The sequence below is a fragment of the Babylonia areolata genome, chromosome 27 (assembly GCF_041734735.1).
Source record: "Babylonia areolata isolate BAREFJ2019XMU chromosome 27, ASM4173473v1, whole genome shotgun sequence".
Lineage (NCBI taxonomy): Eukaryota > Metazoa > Mollusca > Gastropoda > Neogastropoda > Buccinidae > Babylonia > Babylonia areolata.
Window position 1 is genome coordinate 5,973,256 of NC_134902.1, and position 16,369 is coordinate 5,989,624.

The window sequence follows — 16,369 nt, forward strand, 5'->3', positions numbered from 1 at the left end:
GTTTAATGTGTGCCTGCGGGTAATCTGCCTGAGGCAAGACCAACTGCCCCGAGAGTTAGCAATATCCGGTATTCAGGAACACAAATACGTAACTGCCGTTCTACAAACCCGAAGAAAGCCTACCCTTACTATCTGTCAAGGGTGACTGCCCATGAAGCAGAGGTAAATATGGCGAATCGTTTTGTTGCGGTGGTTAGGGAAAACAGACGTTCTGCGGAGAAACCGTGTCTTGAATACGGAATCTGATATTTTGATTTTATCCTCTGTTCACTTGGCAGTAAAAATTGACGTACTGAGACTGGCAGACGTCATTTATATTCCACATGAATTACATATGTAGCTAGCTGTGAAGTGAGCGCGCTTGCAAACGATAGATTTGGAATGCCCGAAGTTTGCAGATCATTGAAATTTGTTCATTCCAGATAAATATTTGAATCCGAACTCTGTTATTTTAGTTCATTTTTGCAATTAGCTGTAAAGCTGGGAGGACAATGTGTCAGAATGTGAAAGTGGCCCCTAGATTTGACAAGTTGCTGACTCCAATCGATGTTTTGCCACTGAAGCTTTTTTTTTTTTTTTTTCACACTGGCGTGGTGCAAAGTAAAAGAGCATGCGCAGAAGGGAATCCCCGAGATTTTTATTTATAGACCACGGGCGCGCTGCCTGAGTGGACTTTGTCTGTCTTGAATACGAAGATAACCTGGGCCCGTATGCACGTCAAACCCGATTAGCTTATTCGCGTTTAGGGCTTAAACGCGGTTAGCTATTCGGAGCTTAAACGCGATTAGCCCCTCTCCGGTTTTGGTATGTACGTCGCCCTATTCGCGATTGAATAGCTCTCCGCGTTTACGGGGCAGGACACGGCGCGCTATTTATAGATTCTTTGGAAAACCGCGGTGCAGCAGGCATTGCTTTCGGTTTAGACATACCCTCCCTCGTGGAACTACCGCTGGTACGTGCTTCGTCGGTTTTCGTCAGTCCCAGTTTTTATTGTTTGTATTACTTGCCATGGAGAATTCAAAGCGCACTAGGAAGCCAAATTTCAGTGCTGATGAAATTCTAGTATTTCTGGAAGAGATGCAGGTGGAACGTGCGCTGTTATTCAGCAGTTTGAATCCGAGTGTAACCAACCCTCAGAAGACAGATACATGGAAAAAGATAGCCGAGAAGGTGAAGGCACCTCGTTTGTCAGCTCCCAAATATGTTGCCGCCTAAACCTGAACTTTCGGAACAGGTCATGGTCATCGTACAGGTCAAACGGGTTCTTTCTGTCACGAAAGATGCGGTTTCTTCGCAATTGCCGTCGCTGTCTCACTTGGAAAAACATCAATGCCGCCATATTTATCCGCGTTTAGGCTCGCTATCTGACCCCCGAGGCACCGATAACTTTATCCGCGTTTAGCCCAGTCGGATAGCTTATGCGTTCTGACGTACATACCAAAATCTGCGGCCTATCCACCCGAATAGGCGCTATTCGCGGATAGCCCTCTATCCGGATCGACGTGCATACGGGCCCTGGCCTTCAAGGTGAACTACCGCGGGTCCCTACCCTGTCGAGGGTAACTTGCCTTCACGCAAAATGATTTTTGTCTTGAATACAGCCCCCTGGTAGGGTCACCAAAGCCCGACAGGTCAAAGGGTGAAAGCTGGACAAAGCGTGATCCACTGGTCATCAGGGTTCACCCCCGAAACCGGAGTATGGCTGCCTTTGTGGCAGGGTAAAAACGGTCAAACATGTAAAAGCCCACTCGTGTACATATGAGTGAACGTGGGAGTTGCAGCTCACGAATGAAGAAGGAGAAGAAGAATGTCCTCAAGGCTGGGCGTTGGGCACAGGACCAAAAATCTGGTCCTGAAAAAAAATCTTTGTTACAGAAACAGCATCAGAGTTGCTGCCCTTGATGCCAGACAGCGTAATGGGCAGATTAGTAAGTGTGCTGGTAAGATCATGGCAACAAAAAAAAAAAGAAAAAAAAAGAAAAGAAAAGCTCTGTGGCAACTGCAAAGATCATCTCAATGGGACTGACAGTCTTTTAACAATGTATCCAGGAGAGGTACATCGACTGTGTTCTGACAATATCTCAAACAAACAGTGTGACTGCTTAACGAAATGTACATTTTAATTACAGGCCTGCCAAATACACCTAGTCAAAACAAAATACTTTTTGTTGTTTATCACATCAGCTTCAAACAAAAATATAACATCAAGCGATTTAAAAGACGAAAACTGGTCTACCTACATAAAAACTGACCTACATTCATAAACACTGACAACACGACCATACATAAAAGCTAACCATACATAAAAACCTTAAAAACACACATAGAACCTGACAAACAAATATTTATAAAAAAAACAAAAAAACCTATATATACATAAAAGCTGTCCTGCATATATAATCCACAATGGTTGTAATCATCATATTTACAATGCTCAAAACCACGTTGTACAACAATCTTTATTTCAGGAATCAAACCAAAATACTTCTTATTAAACATCACAGAATGTATCCAGAGATTGGTTTAGGCAAGAACTATAATAATAATAACAACAATAATAATAACAACAATGGTATTTATATAGCGCTGAATCTTGTGCAGAGACAAATCAAAGCGCTTTCGCACCAGTCATTCACACGCATGCATAACTCGAAAACTGACAGGACGGTAAACTGACAATTTCTAATAATTATCTGGAATGTATCACAAGGAAACCTGTATGAAATACTGAAGAAAAACACACACACAAAAGTTGGTGTTGTTGGTCTGGGCCAAAACCTACTATCACAGTAATATTGGTTGTGGCAATAAGACATATCAAAATATATATAACAAAATATACAAATGAATTTTTTAAAATATGGAGTTTTTTACAGGAAAACACAAAAAAACGGTCATACACGTAAAAACCCACTCGTGTACATGCGAGTGAACGTGGGAGTTGCAGCCCACGAACACAGAAGAAGAAGAAGGAAAACACAAGAATAATTATTTTTTCAAGGGAAAGAATAATAAAAAGTAAGCAATATATCAGACCTGGCTGTTAAGAATTCCAGTATGGAATATGACATACCAAATCAACAAAAATAAATCCTCGTAAAAAAAAAAAGAAGAAAAAAAAAAGAAATAATAAGGGTTTTTTGTGGGGTTTTTTTTTTTTTAAGAAGAAAGAAAAAGCAACAGGGAAAAAAAATCATAATAGCAACATAACTGTACACACTGTATTCAGGTAACTATATATACACTGTACTTATATAATTATTTACACTGTATTTCATATTGCATTTCAGCCAGTGAAAAAAAAAACATGACATCTTGTGGATGAATTCTTAAATGCCTGATAGCATAAACTGGAGGCATGTGCAAGGTTTGATGAAAAAAAACAAAGAAATCACAATTTCTGTCAGTGTGAACAAGGCGATTCACAAATGCTCCATCACAATATGCTGTTTGGTTCTACTCATGTAGTACACGTGGACATATACCAAATTTTAAACTGACGAAAGGGACGGTCACTGCGTTATGCAATTACACACACGCTAAAAAGTTTCCATTCACACTAACATGTGACTGTACACAAAAACACAAACACTGTAAACCGCTCATTACATACCATATTCAATCTATAACCATTTCAATTCATGATCAATATGAAAATTTGCATTCAATTTCATGCCTTTTCAGAAAATGCTACACCATATGAACCCCTCCCCCCTCTCCCCCCAAAAAGCACAACCAAAAACAAACAAACAAAACCACATGGATACAATATACACATACAGACTTTCCCCACGAAAAAAATCCATTCCATTTCATGTCCAGTCATGAATATGTCATTCTGGACAAGAAAAAATATGGACATGGACATTAAACATCAATCAATCAAAATCAAAAGGAAGCAGACAAAAAGCATTTTGTTGTGCTTTTAAATTTTCATGTCTACTCATTCAGGGCATGTGTGCATGTGTTATCACCACTTTCCATTGAAAAATAAAGTCGTCATCAAACAAAAACCCCAAGAAATAAAACAGTTCTCGTTATCCCCTTTTTTCTACCCACAGACTGATGTGATCATATGCAAAGAATCCAACCAACTGCATCCTCCAACCCCCCACAACACACACACACACACACACACACACACACATAGACAGCCTTAATCTTTGTACTGTTAAAATCATATCCTGTAAGAAACTGAATGCACACTAATATATCTTAACAGTGAACTATTATTCACAAGGAATAGTAAGATGTTTTACCATGTTACAGGAGGTAATCATTCCTTACTGGAAAAAAAAACAAAAGACAGAAAACATATACCATAGTGGATTAAGAACATGCCTCAAGATATTTTGTCCTATTAAAATATATCAATGTGTACGATATATGTGTGTATATATCTGTGTGTATATATATATATATATATGTAAGTATGCTCATGCGTGCACATACTATCATACAAGCATATCCTCTGCACTAAGCCCCAAACAGTGACCAGAGGAACTGAGCACGATGAATACTATTTTCTCAATTCTTGAACAATCAACCTCCAAAAATGTATACACAACATTTGATCGACAGATCTGAAATCAAACAGAAATCCGGGCAGTTGCTCTGAATGCACACAAATGAGACAGGGAAACTGGTAACACATTAACAATGACCATTTATCACAGTAACAAATTTGCTATTTATCACAGAAACATACATACACATTGCAAGCGTATCAACAGCAAACAGGAAACATTCAAAACAATCAAAACTGACACGAATTCACCCACATTTCCAATAACCAGTTAGAAAAGAAAGAAACATTTGAAAGTAAACCCACAGTTTCTTAAAGGATGAAAAGCCCATCACCTCTCAGTAATATCACAGAACAAAATGCAACTGATTACGATTTACAAAAATTCACTACAGCTAATTATTACCCTAGCCTTTTCCATCCAGATCATGATGAAGAGTACAAAAAATCTGCATTTTATCTATTCACACAATTTTGCACATTGATTTAACATACATTATATGTGTATGCACAAATTACTTAACATTCTCTATCATCATCAACAGTTCATAAATCTGCGCTGTAATTAACTGTACAATTTTGCGCACTGACTTGCTATATATTTTGTATGTGTGCGAAAATTACGTAACATTTTCTATTAAAATCAACAGTACATAAATCTGCACTGTAATTAATTGTACAATTTTGCACAAGAAATTACTATAAATACTCTGTGTGTGTGTGTGTGTGTGTGTGTGAGCAAACGCTATTCAATGTCTAACACCGCCATCTACTCTGCGTCCATGGCCCCCTCTTCCTGTTCACCGCTGGAGAGGGGAGAAGGAGCGTCCACCGGGTCAGACTCGCACACCACGGCCAGCTCTTCAGAAAAGGACACGTGCTTCTCCGACCGTCCACACGACGCCCCCTCCCCTACATCCTGCACCTCCGGCTCTTCTGCTGTGGATGTGGCGGGGTCAGGCTCTGGCCCATCTTCACCCTGCTCTGCCTCTGCTTCTGCACATTCTTCAGCTGCTTCTGTGGACTCTGGTTCTGCAGGTTCTTCATCTGCTTCTGCAGCTTCCTCCAGGCCTGCATCTGGTTCTGCAGGTTCTTCATCTGCTTCTGCAGCTTCCTCCAGGCCTGCATCTGGTTCTTCAGATTCTTCTGCTGCTTCTGCAGATTCTTCTTGGTCATCCATGGCTGTTTCTAAAGCCTCTTCGTCTTCGGTCTCCTCAGCAGGAGCTACCACGGCACCCTCCTCTTCCGTGACGGAGCTGGGCTCTGCAGTGGTGCTCTCTTGACGTTCATCTTCTTCCATGAAGTCTTCAGCGTTTTCTTCGCTGCCCATCAGTGTTTCTTCAGCTGCTTGTCCTTCCTCTCCTTCTTCCTCTCCTTGGGGTTGGTCCTCCTCTTCCTCCTCTTCACTGTGACCATCATCTTCACCCTCACCCTCGTCATCAGCATTTCCTTCGTTCAACTCTCCCTCGTTTGTCTCACCATCGCCCGTTTCAGTTTCTTCTTCAGCCGGCTGTTCAGAGCCGTCGGCCACTCCGTCCTTGTCTTCGGTGCCATCTTCACCCTGCTCTCCTTCTCCTTGTTCTTCTGCTTGTTCTGCAGCGTCACCAACATCAGGTTCTTCCCCGGGTTCGTCAGTGGACATATCCGAGTCTTGTGCCGCCTCTTCCGCCTCTGCTTCTCCTGCCTCTGGCTCTTCCCCTTCCTCAGGAGGGCTACCACGGCCAGCGCCTGCTGCCTTCTGCAGTGCACTCTGCACTGCCACCAGGGTGGCCTCCTCCTGTTCTGCCTCCGCCTCGATCTCCTGCAGCAGAACCAGACTGGTCTGAGGGGTGACCTCTGACCCGGAGTTCAAGGTCGGGCAGGCGGCAGACTCGATGGCGGCACAGCCCTGAGGCTCCGGGCGCTCTCCGTCATCGGACTGCGAGGTGAGCTGCCCGGAGAAGAGCTTCTCCTGCATGCGCTTGACGTGGTAGGGAACGCCAAGGTCCTCAGGGAAGGGGAGAGTGAAGGTGGAGGGGGAGGAGGCTGACGGCGTCTTTCTGGCGGCGCTCCCCTTCCGCCTGGAGGTGGCGCTGGCCGACTTGGGGCGAGGCGGCAGTGGGGAGGCCGCTTTGCGGGGCTTGGGGGTCTGCACCACGCGGGCAGAAGAGGGCCTCTGGCTGGCTGTGGCTGCCACACCGTTGACCTCCAGCTGGTAGGAACAGCGCCTGGGTTCACCCCCGCCCTCCTCCCCCTCCTGAGCCTCTTCTCCATCCTGCCCTCCCCCACCACCTCCGCTGCTGTTGACTGAGCTCTGATCAAGTCCCGTGTCCAACGTTTTCTTCCCGTTCTTCACCCGGTCGATTCTGCGCCGGGCCAGCTCCGGGATGATGCGTTCCATGTCGGGGTCTGCCTCCTCCTGCCTGGCTTCCTTCTGTCTCCGGGCTGCCTTCCTGTTCTCCACTTCCTCCTTCTTCTTCGCCAGCAGCCAGGCATCATACGACGTCTTCGCCTTCTCTTTCCTTTCCTCTGTGGACAGCTCATCACACCTCTGACGCTCAGCGCTGCGTGCCCGTTCGTTTCGATCGTTCTGGAGCTTCATCAGCTGCACGCGGCCGGTCACGCTGCGCTTGTAGACAAACTTGGTGTCTGGCGGCTTGGAGTTGGAACCGTCCCCGTCATCCAGTCTGGCGGCGGAGTTTGGCCGCTTGATCAGAACGTAGCCGCTCTTCTTGGTGGGCGCCGTGTGGGGTCTGTCGATGCGGGTTCCTCGGAGGCCGCCGCTCTCCTGGCTTGCAGCTCTCCTCCGCTGCTCTTCCGCTTCCTGTTTCCTCCTCCTCTGCCGCTCCGCTTTCTGCCGCAGCAGGGCCTCCTTGCGCTTCACCTCCATCCACTGCTTCACGCGCTCCGACGACTTTTCCCGCCGTGCGATCTTCAGCTCGTCTTCCACCATCTTGTCGTTGCGCTCCTCTCGCTTCTTGAGGCGCTCGGCCTTCCTGGCTCTCCTGTGCTCGGCGTCCTTGCGCCTGATCCACTCTCGCAGTTTGGGGTTGTCCGTGTGCTTGAGGAACGTGTCTGTGGGGACGCCCGACCTCCGAAGACCATCGTCTTCGTCGCTCCTCCCTGACTCCCCGCCCTCCTCGCTGGAGTACCCCCCAAACCCGTTCTCTCTCTGCGAGCGGCCCGTGCTGTTCCTGGAATGGGATCTCCCGGAGCTGCTGGTGTTGGGAGAGTCCACCGAGCCTTGACTGCCGCGCTGGGGGGTGGAGGGTTTGTTGTGGGGAGGGTGGGAGTGAGGGGAGTGGGACGACCTGGGGGAGTAGGAGATCTTGAGGTGGACGCTGCGTCTGGTGGCCTGAAGCACGCGGATGGTGGAGTAAGCTTCCTGGTTCTCCCCCCCTCCTGCAACACACAACACATGGGTGCAGAGATGCCAACCCCTGTCAAGGGTTTAATCAGGAAATCTGGCAGGAACATTTTGACGCAACATCTAGACTTGTCATTTCTCTCATTCTCTCTCGCCTTGACTACTGTAACTCCCTATTGTCTGGTTTGCCTGCTTCATCCATTCAGTCCCTTTAGTGCATACAAAACTCTGCTGCCTGACTCATCCTCAGAAAGAAAAGATCTGAGCACATCACTTCTATTTTGCAACAATTCCATTGGCTCCCTGTCCCACACAGAATAAAGTATAAGATCAGCACTCTATGTTATAAATGTATTCACAAATCTGCCCCTTCCTATCTCTGTGGCAGCCTTCACCTCTACACTGCCCCTAATCTTGCATCTTTCTTACGATATTCGTGCTTCAGACCCCCTCTCGTTTGTCTTTACGGGCATAACCCAGATTCAAACACTCCACACTGTTGAGAAGAAAACGGCACTCCTGTCTCATGTACTCTCGTCTGTTCTGAGACCCTTAGTCAATTATGGGAACAAACTTACCTTTCCCTGTTCAGTCTTCGTCAGTGTCTCGCACTCAGCTCTTTGACTTGTCTAATGACCTTAATAAACCCACCTATCTTCACAAGTAGGCCATTCCTTCACTACCTTATCTTACCTTAGTCTTCTAGATTTTCCTTCTTATCAATTTTATTCAGATGTCATGCATGCGTTTGAATGACAATTTGGTGTTTGGAAAATAGGTGACTGTAATGCATTTAAGTCTCTGCTCACAAGATATTAAAGTCAGGCATTTTGATAAAATTTACTAAATCTTCATCTATTTATATTGGTATGGAAACCATCAAGAGCAGCACACATCATCCAATACGTGACATAAATCTTATCCCAAACACACAGCACATACTAACACTTGTGATGCATCACACTGCAAACATAAGGCTTGTAACTGTCTAACCAGTTAGAGCTGGATTTGTATTATTGTAAAGTTAGGACTAGACCATTAGGTCCTGTTTCCAACTGACCAAGTCTTGATGCACCATTAATGAGCAATAAGAATACTCAAGGGAAAAACTTTAAGGGTGTACCATTAGAACACTAAACGTGCATAAGGAACAAAAATGCAAAAAGATTAACAGTTGTCATTCTCTGTGTGGGACTAATGAGGATTTTTTTTGTTTATAATGAAGTGTAATCTAAATAAAGTGTGTTTGACCTCAATTAACACCAAATTTCAGCCAACATAACACAGAAAAAATGCAAAAAAAACGAACATGACTCCTCGCTTTTGATGATATAAAACAAAAGAGATTAAAAAATCAAAATCAGATATGCGTGTAGAAAAACTAGACTGTACACGTCTAACAACATCCAAGATCATCAAACCAGACAACTGCAACAGTCCATTTTCATGAAATAAGGATTTTGTTATTTAATTAATTTTCTTTTATGAAAACAGAAAAAATACCTCAACGCATGCACACCCACACAAAAACGCAAATGAAAGACTGCCTATCTGAGTAAAATTAAGAGATTTTTTTTTTTTTAAAGATACACTCTAAACGAACAAAAAGAAACACAAACAAAAAACGAAACAAGACCCCCCACCCCCCACCCCCCTTTCTATGAAAATAAATAAAGAGATTTTTTTTTAAAAAGATACTCTAAATGAACAATAAGAAACACACACACAAAAAAGAACCGAAACAAGACTCCCCACCTTTCTATGAAAATAGACTTTTTTTTTTTTAAGATACACTCTAAACAAACAATAAGACACACACACAAAAAAAAAACAACGAAACAGGACTCCCTCACTTTCTATAAAAATAAGTTGTTGTTTTTTTAAAGATACACTTTAAACAAACAATAACACACAAACAAAAAACAAGGACTCCCCCCCACGCCCCCCTAAAAGAAAAAGGGAGCCCATGGCCCCACCTCCCTCACCACGCCCCTCCTGGTGTGCGCTCTGCGTGTACCGGTGGCCTTGGTCCACCATTCTCTGCACCCGCTGCCGGGACAGGCGCCCACCCCGGGTGGTGTCGGCCAGGGGCCGAGCCATCAGCTCCTCAAGTTCCAGAAACTTCTGCTCCAGGCGTTCCCGACCCGCCTGCTCCACTCGCTCCAGAAGGTGCTCGTTCTTCATCTGTCTGCGCCGCTGAAGCCTTCGTCCGCGCTGTTTGTTGTCGCCGTTGTCGCCGTCGTCGTCGTGGTAGTGCTGTCTGTTGCTGTCTCGCTGTTTGTAGTTCTGAGCCGTGGTGGGGCTTCTCTCCTCCTCCCCTCCCTCCCTCCTGGGCTTGTGAGATCTGGCACGGTTGGATGAGGAGGGGCGGTGCTTGTGGGATTTAGGTTTCCTGGCTCTGCTCTTCTTGGAGTGTTTGTCCTCTGGCGAGCTGTCCCTTTCCTTTTCGGCTGCTTCAGCGGTGGGGTTGTCGTTGTTGTTGTTGTTGTTGTTTTCTACAACATCTGCGTTGTCTTCTCCTGGGTCTGTGTGACGATCATCCCTGCCTTTATCGTCCTCCTCTTCCTCTTCGAAGTCGTCGTCACCGTAACCTTCGCTTTCTTTTTCGTTCTCGCCTGGCTGGATTTCTGCTTCCTCTTTCTGTTCTTGATCGTCCTCTTCGCCGTAAAACCCTTCCCAGGTGTCCCCTTCCTGCGTCCTCAAGCCCTGCACTGCCGTCAGCTTCAGCTCTGCCATGATACTGGCTGTGGTAGGTTTCCGCAGGAATCAAGTCTGTTTTCCTTCCTTTTTTTTTTTTTTTTTTGTTGTTGTTGTTGTTGTTGTTGCTTTTTCGTGCTGTGGAGTTGTCTCTCCGTTCAGGTCAGAAATCCGGTCATCAGGGCTCCTTCTGCCAGCAGGACTCTGAACACTTCACTTCTCGCTCACCACCACCTGAAAACACAACCACATTTTCTCATTGTTTAAAGGTGCTTTGGAGGCAGAATGTGTGCAAAGGTATCACTAAAAAGAGAGTCTTTCTTTGGGAGAGACGCTCACTCAGTCTGGCTCCGCAACTAAGCCATTATTGTCATTAGTAGGGGGCTTAGTAGGTGGTGTCCTAAGTACGTTAAAACAGAACAGGCACCACTGAACACCACTGAAGTGACTCAGCAGCAGTGCAGGGTCTCCTCTGGTATGTGGCCTCCAGGCGACCTTACATCGATGGTTCCCTGTGGACTGCCAACGCTGGAACTGCGACGGACGAACCCGGGTGTGGCTGTGTATGGGGGAATCTAAATGAGCGGCGTGGGAGTAATGCCACTGAAACGGCGCAGATGATGGGGCAGCCAAAAATAAAAAAAAAGTCTTCTATGGCCATCGGGGGCAGTGATTTCAAATTCCAGGGCCTGGCATAGGAGACGATAAACCGAGGTCCTATGTGCAGCACGCACTTGGCACACTGGAAAAGAACCCATGGCAACCAAAGTGCTGTCCCCTGGCAAAAGGATGTAAAAAAAAAAAAAATCCACTCTGACAGGTACACAAACACAAAAGCACGCACTCAAGGCCTGACAACCACATTGGGTCACGCTGCTGTCAGGCATCTGGCCTAGCAGATGTGGTGTAGGGTGTATGGATTTGTCTGAATGCAGTGACGCCTCCCTGAGAAAGTGAAACTGGCGTATGAAGGCAGGGCCTAATCCTCTCCCTCCTTCTGCCTTTTTAACTCTTTCACCGCCACAGGTGACTTCAGTCGACTTTCAGGGGTCATGTTAAAAGGACCGTTTTTCACACTGTAACAAAGCTTCACAGCTGCAGCCAGTTTCCTGCTAATAGAACAAGGTCTAGTGGAGGGGGGAGTAAAAATCCTCCTCTCTATATATATATGGGGATCAAACCCATGGACGCTTGATTCCCATGAGGCCACTGCTCCACATCTTAACAACTTTATCGCAGGTCTGGCTTCAGCGATGAGCCCTTATGGGACTTACATTGGTGGAAAATGAAGTGAGCAGTCAACTGTATTTCAGAACTGGTACGGAATGAAGGGGTGGGGGACGGGCGCAATAGCCGAGTGGTTAAAGCGTTGGACTGTCAATCTGGGGGTCCCGGGTTTGAATCACGGTGACAGCGCCTGGTGGGTAAAGGGTGGAGATTTTTACGATCTCCCAGGTCAACATATGTGCAGACCTGCTAGTGCCTGAACCCCCTTCGTGTGGATATGCAAGCTGAAGATCAAATACGCACGTTAAAGATCCTGTAATCCATGTCAGCGTTCGGTGGGTTATGGAAACAAGAACATACCCAGCATGCACACCCCCGAAAACAGAGTATGGCTGCCTACATGGCGGGGTAAAAACAGCCATACACATAAAAGCCCACTCGTGTGCATATGAGTGAACGCAGAAGAAGAAGAAGAAGGGGTGGGGAAACAGGTAAAGAGGGTTTCTTCTTCTCCTTCTATGTTAGTGGGCTGCAGCTCCCGCATCACTCCTACATGTACAAGAGGGCTTTTTACATGTATGTTTCCACCCCCATCACGCAGGCAGCCATAGTCCGTTTCTGACGGTGTGCAAGATTGACATATGCTTGTTTCCCTAACATTGGCACTGACATGGATTATGACTGTTTCTACCCCATCACGCAGGCAGCCATAGTCTGTTTTTGACAGTGTGCAAGTTTGACATGTTCTTGTTTCCCTAACATTGGCGCTGACACGGAGTATGACTGTTTCTACCCCATCACGCAGGCAGCCATAGTCTGTTTTTGATGGTGTGCAAGACTGACATGTTCTTGTTTCCCTAACAATGGCGCTGACATGGAGTATGACTGTTTCTACCCCATCACGCAGGCAGCCATAGTCCGTTTTTGACGGTGTGCAAGATTGACATGTTCTTGTTTCCGTAATGTCGGCGCTGACACGGAGTATGACTGTTTCTACCCCATCACGCAGGCAGCCATAGTCTGTTTTTGATGGTGTGCAAGACTGACATGTTCTTGTTTCCCTAACGTCGGTCCTGACATGGAGTATGACTGTTTCTACTCCACCATGCAGGCAGCCATAGTCCGTTTTTGACAGTGTACAAGATTGGCATGTTCTTGTTTCCTTAAAATGCTGTTACGGATTACTGTATTACTGATGAACAGATTTTATCTTCTGCATGCATTACACACTCAAAGGAGGTTCAGGCACAAACAGGTCTTCAGATCTGCTGACCTGGGAGATTGGAAAAATCTCCACCCTTAACAAACCAGACCGTGTGACTAGAATTCAAACCCTCGAGCCTCAGGTTGGAAGTCCAATGCTTTAACCACTCGACTCTTGTGCCTGTCATGCAGAGGGTTTAAAATCCATCTGATCAACATCAATAAAAGAAACACACATGCTTACACACACATACACATTTGCACATACTGATAGAATGCGACACACTAACAAACTGTAAGCATGCATACACAGACATCCATATCCATACACTTGCTCTCTCTCTCTCGCTCTCTTTCTAAGAATTATTGTGCCTTTAGATTACTGATGTTCTCTACAAATACCAATACTATCTGAAACTTGTCTTTGTATCTATATAAAAACAAGAGAAAATGTGCTCAGGACAGATTTTTTTTTTCTTTTTTTTTTCTTTTTTAAAACTTTGATGATGATAGGACTGAAGATGCCTGTATACAATCCACAAGAGACAAAGGTCTATGCTGATTAAACCATTCGTAAAATTTGTATTTGCATAATTTGCTCTCTCTCTCTCTCTCTCTCTCTCTCTCTCTCTCTCTCTCTCTCTCTTCAAATGGGGGGCCATGGCCTTTCTTGAATAAAACATCATTATCTCTCTCAGACACAGACAGACAAACAGACAGACAAACACACACACACACACACACACACACACACACAAAAAAAGACCATGTACACACAACAGCTCCACAGTGATCCACCAGGCACACAGACAGACAGACACACAAGCACACACACACACACACACACACACACACACACACACACACACACACACACACACACAAGACCATGTACACACAACAGCTCCACAGTGATCCACCAGGCACGCAGACAGACAGACACAGACAGACACACACACACACACACACACACACACACACACACACACACAAGACCATGTACACACAACAGCTCCACAGTGATCCACCAGCACGAGATGACAGAACCAGCTCCTCCCACCTCTCCACTTCTTAGCTAAACAGGGCGCCGTACAAAAGGACGACCCACTGTGGCAGAGCCATTAGCCATTCTAGTGCCATCAGCCAGGGAACCATTAGCGGCAAGGTAGCATTACACCAACAATGGTTCTTGCTGCATCCAGATTGCACAGTCTTCTTCTTCTTCTTCTGCGTTCACTCGTATGCACACGAGTGGGCTTTTACGTGTATGACCGTTTTTACCCCGCCATGTAGGCAGCCATACTCCGTTTTCGGGGGTGTGCATGCTGGGTATGTTCTTGTTTCCATAACCCACCGAACGCTGACATGGATTACAGGATCTTTAACGTGCGTATTTGATCTTATGCTTGCGCATACACACGGAGGGGGTTCAGGCACTGGCAGGTCTGCACATATGTTGACCTGGGAGATCGTAAAAATCTCCACCCTTTACCCACCAGGCGCCGTCACCGTGATTCAAACCCGGGACCCTCAGATTGACAGTCCAACGCTTTAACCACTCGGCTATTGCGCCCGTCGATTGCACAGTCAATCATGTATGCCTGTCTCTCTATCTGTGGGAAAGCCTGTGACGCTTGAGATGATGTGACGGGTGTGGGGAGGAGCAGGTGGGAGGAGGGGGGGGGTGGTGGTGGAGGGGGGGGGGTCTTGGGGAGGTGTTATGTGTTTGTGTGTGAGGGGGGGTGGGAGGTGGGGTGGAGGGGGGAGGGTGTGTGTGTTGTGCGACAGGGGGCCAGGAGGGTGTATGTGCATGGGGGGTGGGCTGGGGGAATTGGAATTGTGTGTCTGTGTGGAGGGGGGTGGAGTGGAGGGGGTGCGGGGGGGTGTGTGGAGTGGAGGGGGAGCGGGGGGGGGGGGGGGTGCATGGTGGGTGGGGGGTCCGGGCGGGTGGGGCCGGGGGGTATGTGCCTTTTTCATGCTCTAGCTTTTTGGTGACACCAACCTAATGCAACAGTTTTTTAAGACTTGTCCTTCCTTTTCCTTCGATGCCAGTAATGTAGAACATCTAAAGTACTCATAATAATCACAATACTCGTTGTCTGCTGGATTGTTTCCAATTGGCAAAAGCTTTTTTTTTCCCACTCTTAGTGTGTAATGTGTGATAAGTAAAAAATAAAAAACAAAAAAAACAAAAAGCAAACAAAAAACAACAAAGCTCCTGGGACCATTTGAAATGTACTTGTTTATTTTGTTCCAGATCTGTTTTCTGGTTTCCAGTGTTCTGTTCATTTCACGTTGGTCTGCATGGATCACGCAAGTGGAAGCGTTAAACTGTCAGCATAAAGTGTCTTTCTTCTTGCGCCCCATTACACTTACTGCCACAGTGTACACGCTCCACAATCCATGCACAAACACTGCACACTCATCACTCCAGTCGTCCACACACACACACAGCCTGTGTGACAAAGCTAAGGGAACACTCGACAAAAACAAATGTCTTGAGACTGATTTCAAATTTACTCTTTCTTTCTTTCTTTTGCGTTCGACAGCTACGCAGTCAGGGTCGAAGTCTGAGGGATGCCACAAACTCGGACGTCCGGTGAAGATCGGCTACCGTCCCCCAGAGCTTGGTGTTGAGGTCAGCACCCCCAGGCCAGGACTGCTGCCGCATCTTCTCATACAGGGGGCAGGACTTTCAGGTTGCGTCTTCTCTCCAGGGGCTCAACGTTAGCAGTTTTCTCCGTGTCATGGATCGGCGTGGACCTCATGGCTCCAAGTATGAGGCGTAGTCCCATATTTTGGACTTTGTCGAGCCGGCTCTTGTTGGTCTTGGAGGCTGTGCCCCACGAGGTTGAGGCGTACTCCATGGTGGGTCTGACCGCTCCCATGTAGACCCTGGCGAGAAGCCTGCTGTCTGCTCCCCAAGTCGTCCCGGCCAGCTTCTTCAGCAGGGCTAGCTTGCGGATGCCTCTTGACAAAAACAAATGTCTTGAGACTGATTTTAAATTCACTCGAGTTGTAGAGCTGCACATACTGGGTGGTAGCAAGTTCCAAATTTTTGGGGGAAGTGAAACGAAAACCCTTATCCCCCAACCATTTTCACTTCACGTTTTGAAAGGTTTAACACACTCAGTACGGCCAGTCCTCTCTTCTCCTCTACACAGACCCCTCGGATGTCCAGTGGGTGTCTGAATGACCCAACCTTTAGCTTCCGTCGTCAGAATTGTGGTATTCTTTGTCAACATTCACCTCTTCAGTATAAGAGCCTTCCGCTTGCAATATTTTGATGATGGTAATTGGGGTGAAGCGCTGTTAACGTCGTCTCTTTCGCCGTTCGTATGGAGAGAGTTAAGAGCTTTTCAAAGTCACTG

At 46.4% G+C, this 16,369-nt stretch overlaps 1 protein-coding gene across 2 annotated transcripts in view; it reads right to left on the reverse strand.

The window, feature by feature from the left end:
- Positions 1-2,429: 2,429 nt before the first annotated feature.
- The window catches only part of LOC143301177 (uncharacterized), a 25,090-nt gene continuing 11,150 nt past the window's right edge, over positions 2,430-16,369 (reverse strand). The window contains exons 2-3 of one of the 2 annotated variants that reach the window (XM_076615275.1): positions 9,857-10,802; positions 2,430-7,906 (exon numbers count right to left, since the gene is read on the reverse strand). In XM_076615275.1, the coding sequence (XP_076471390.1) occupies positions 5,295-7,906; positions 9,857-10,607 (3,363 nt within the window). In that variant the 5' untranslated portion in view covers positions 10,608-10,802 and the 3' untranslated portion in view covers positions 2,430-5,294. Of the gene's footprint in view, positions 7,907-9,847; positions 10,803-16,369 lie in introns of both variants that reach the window. The other variant, XM_076615274.1, reaches the window with a different exon arrangement.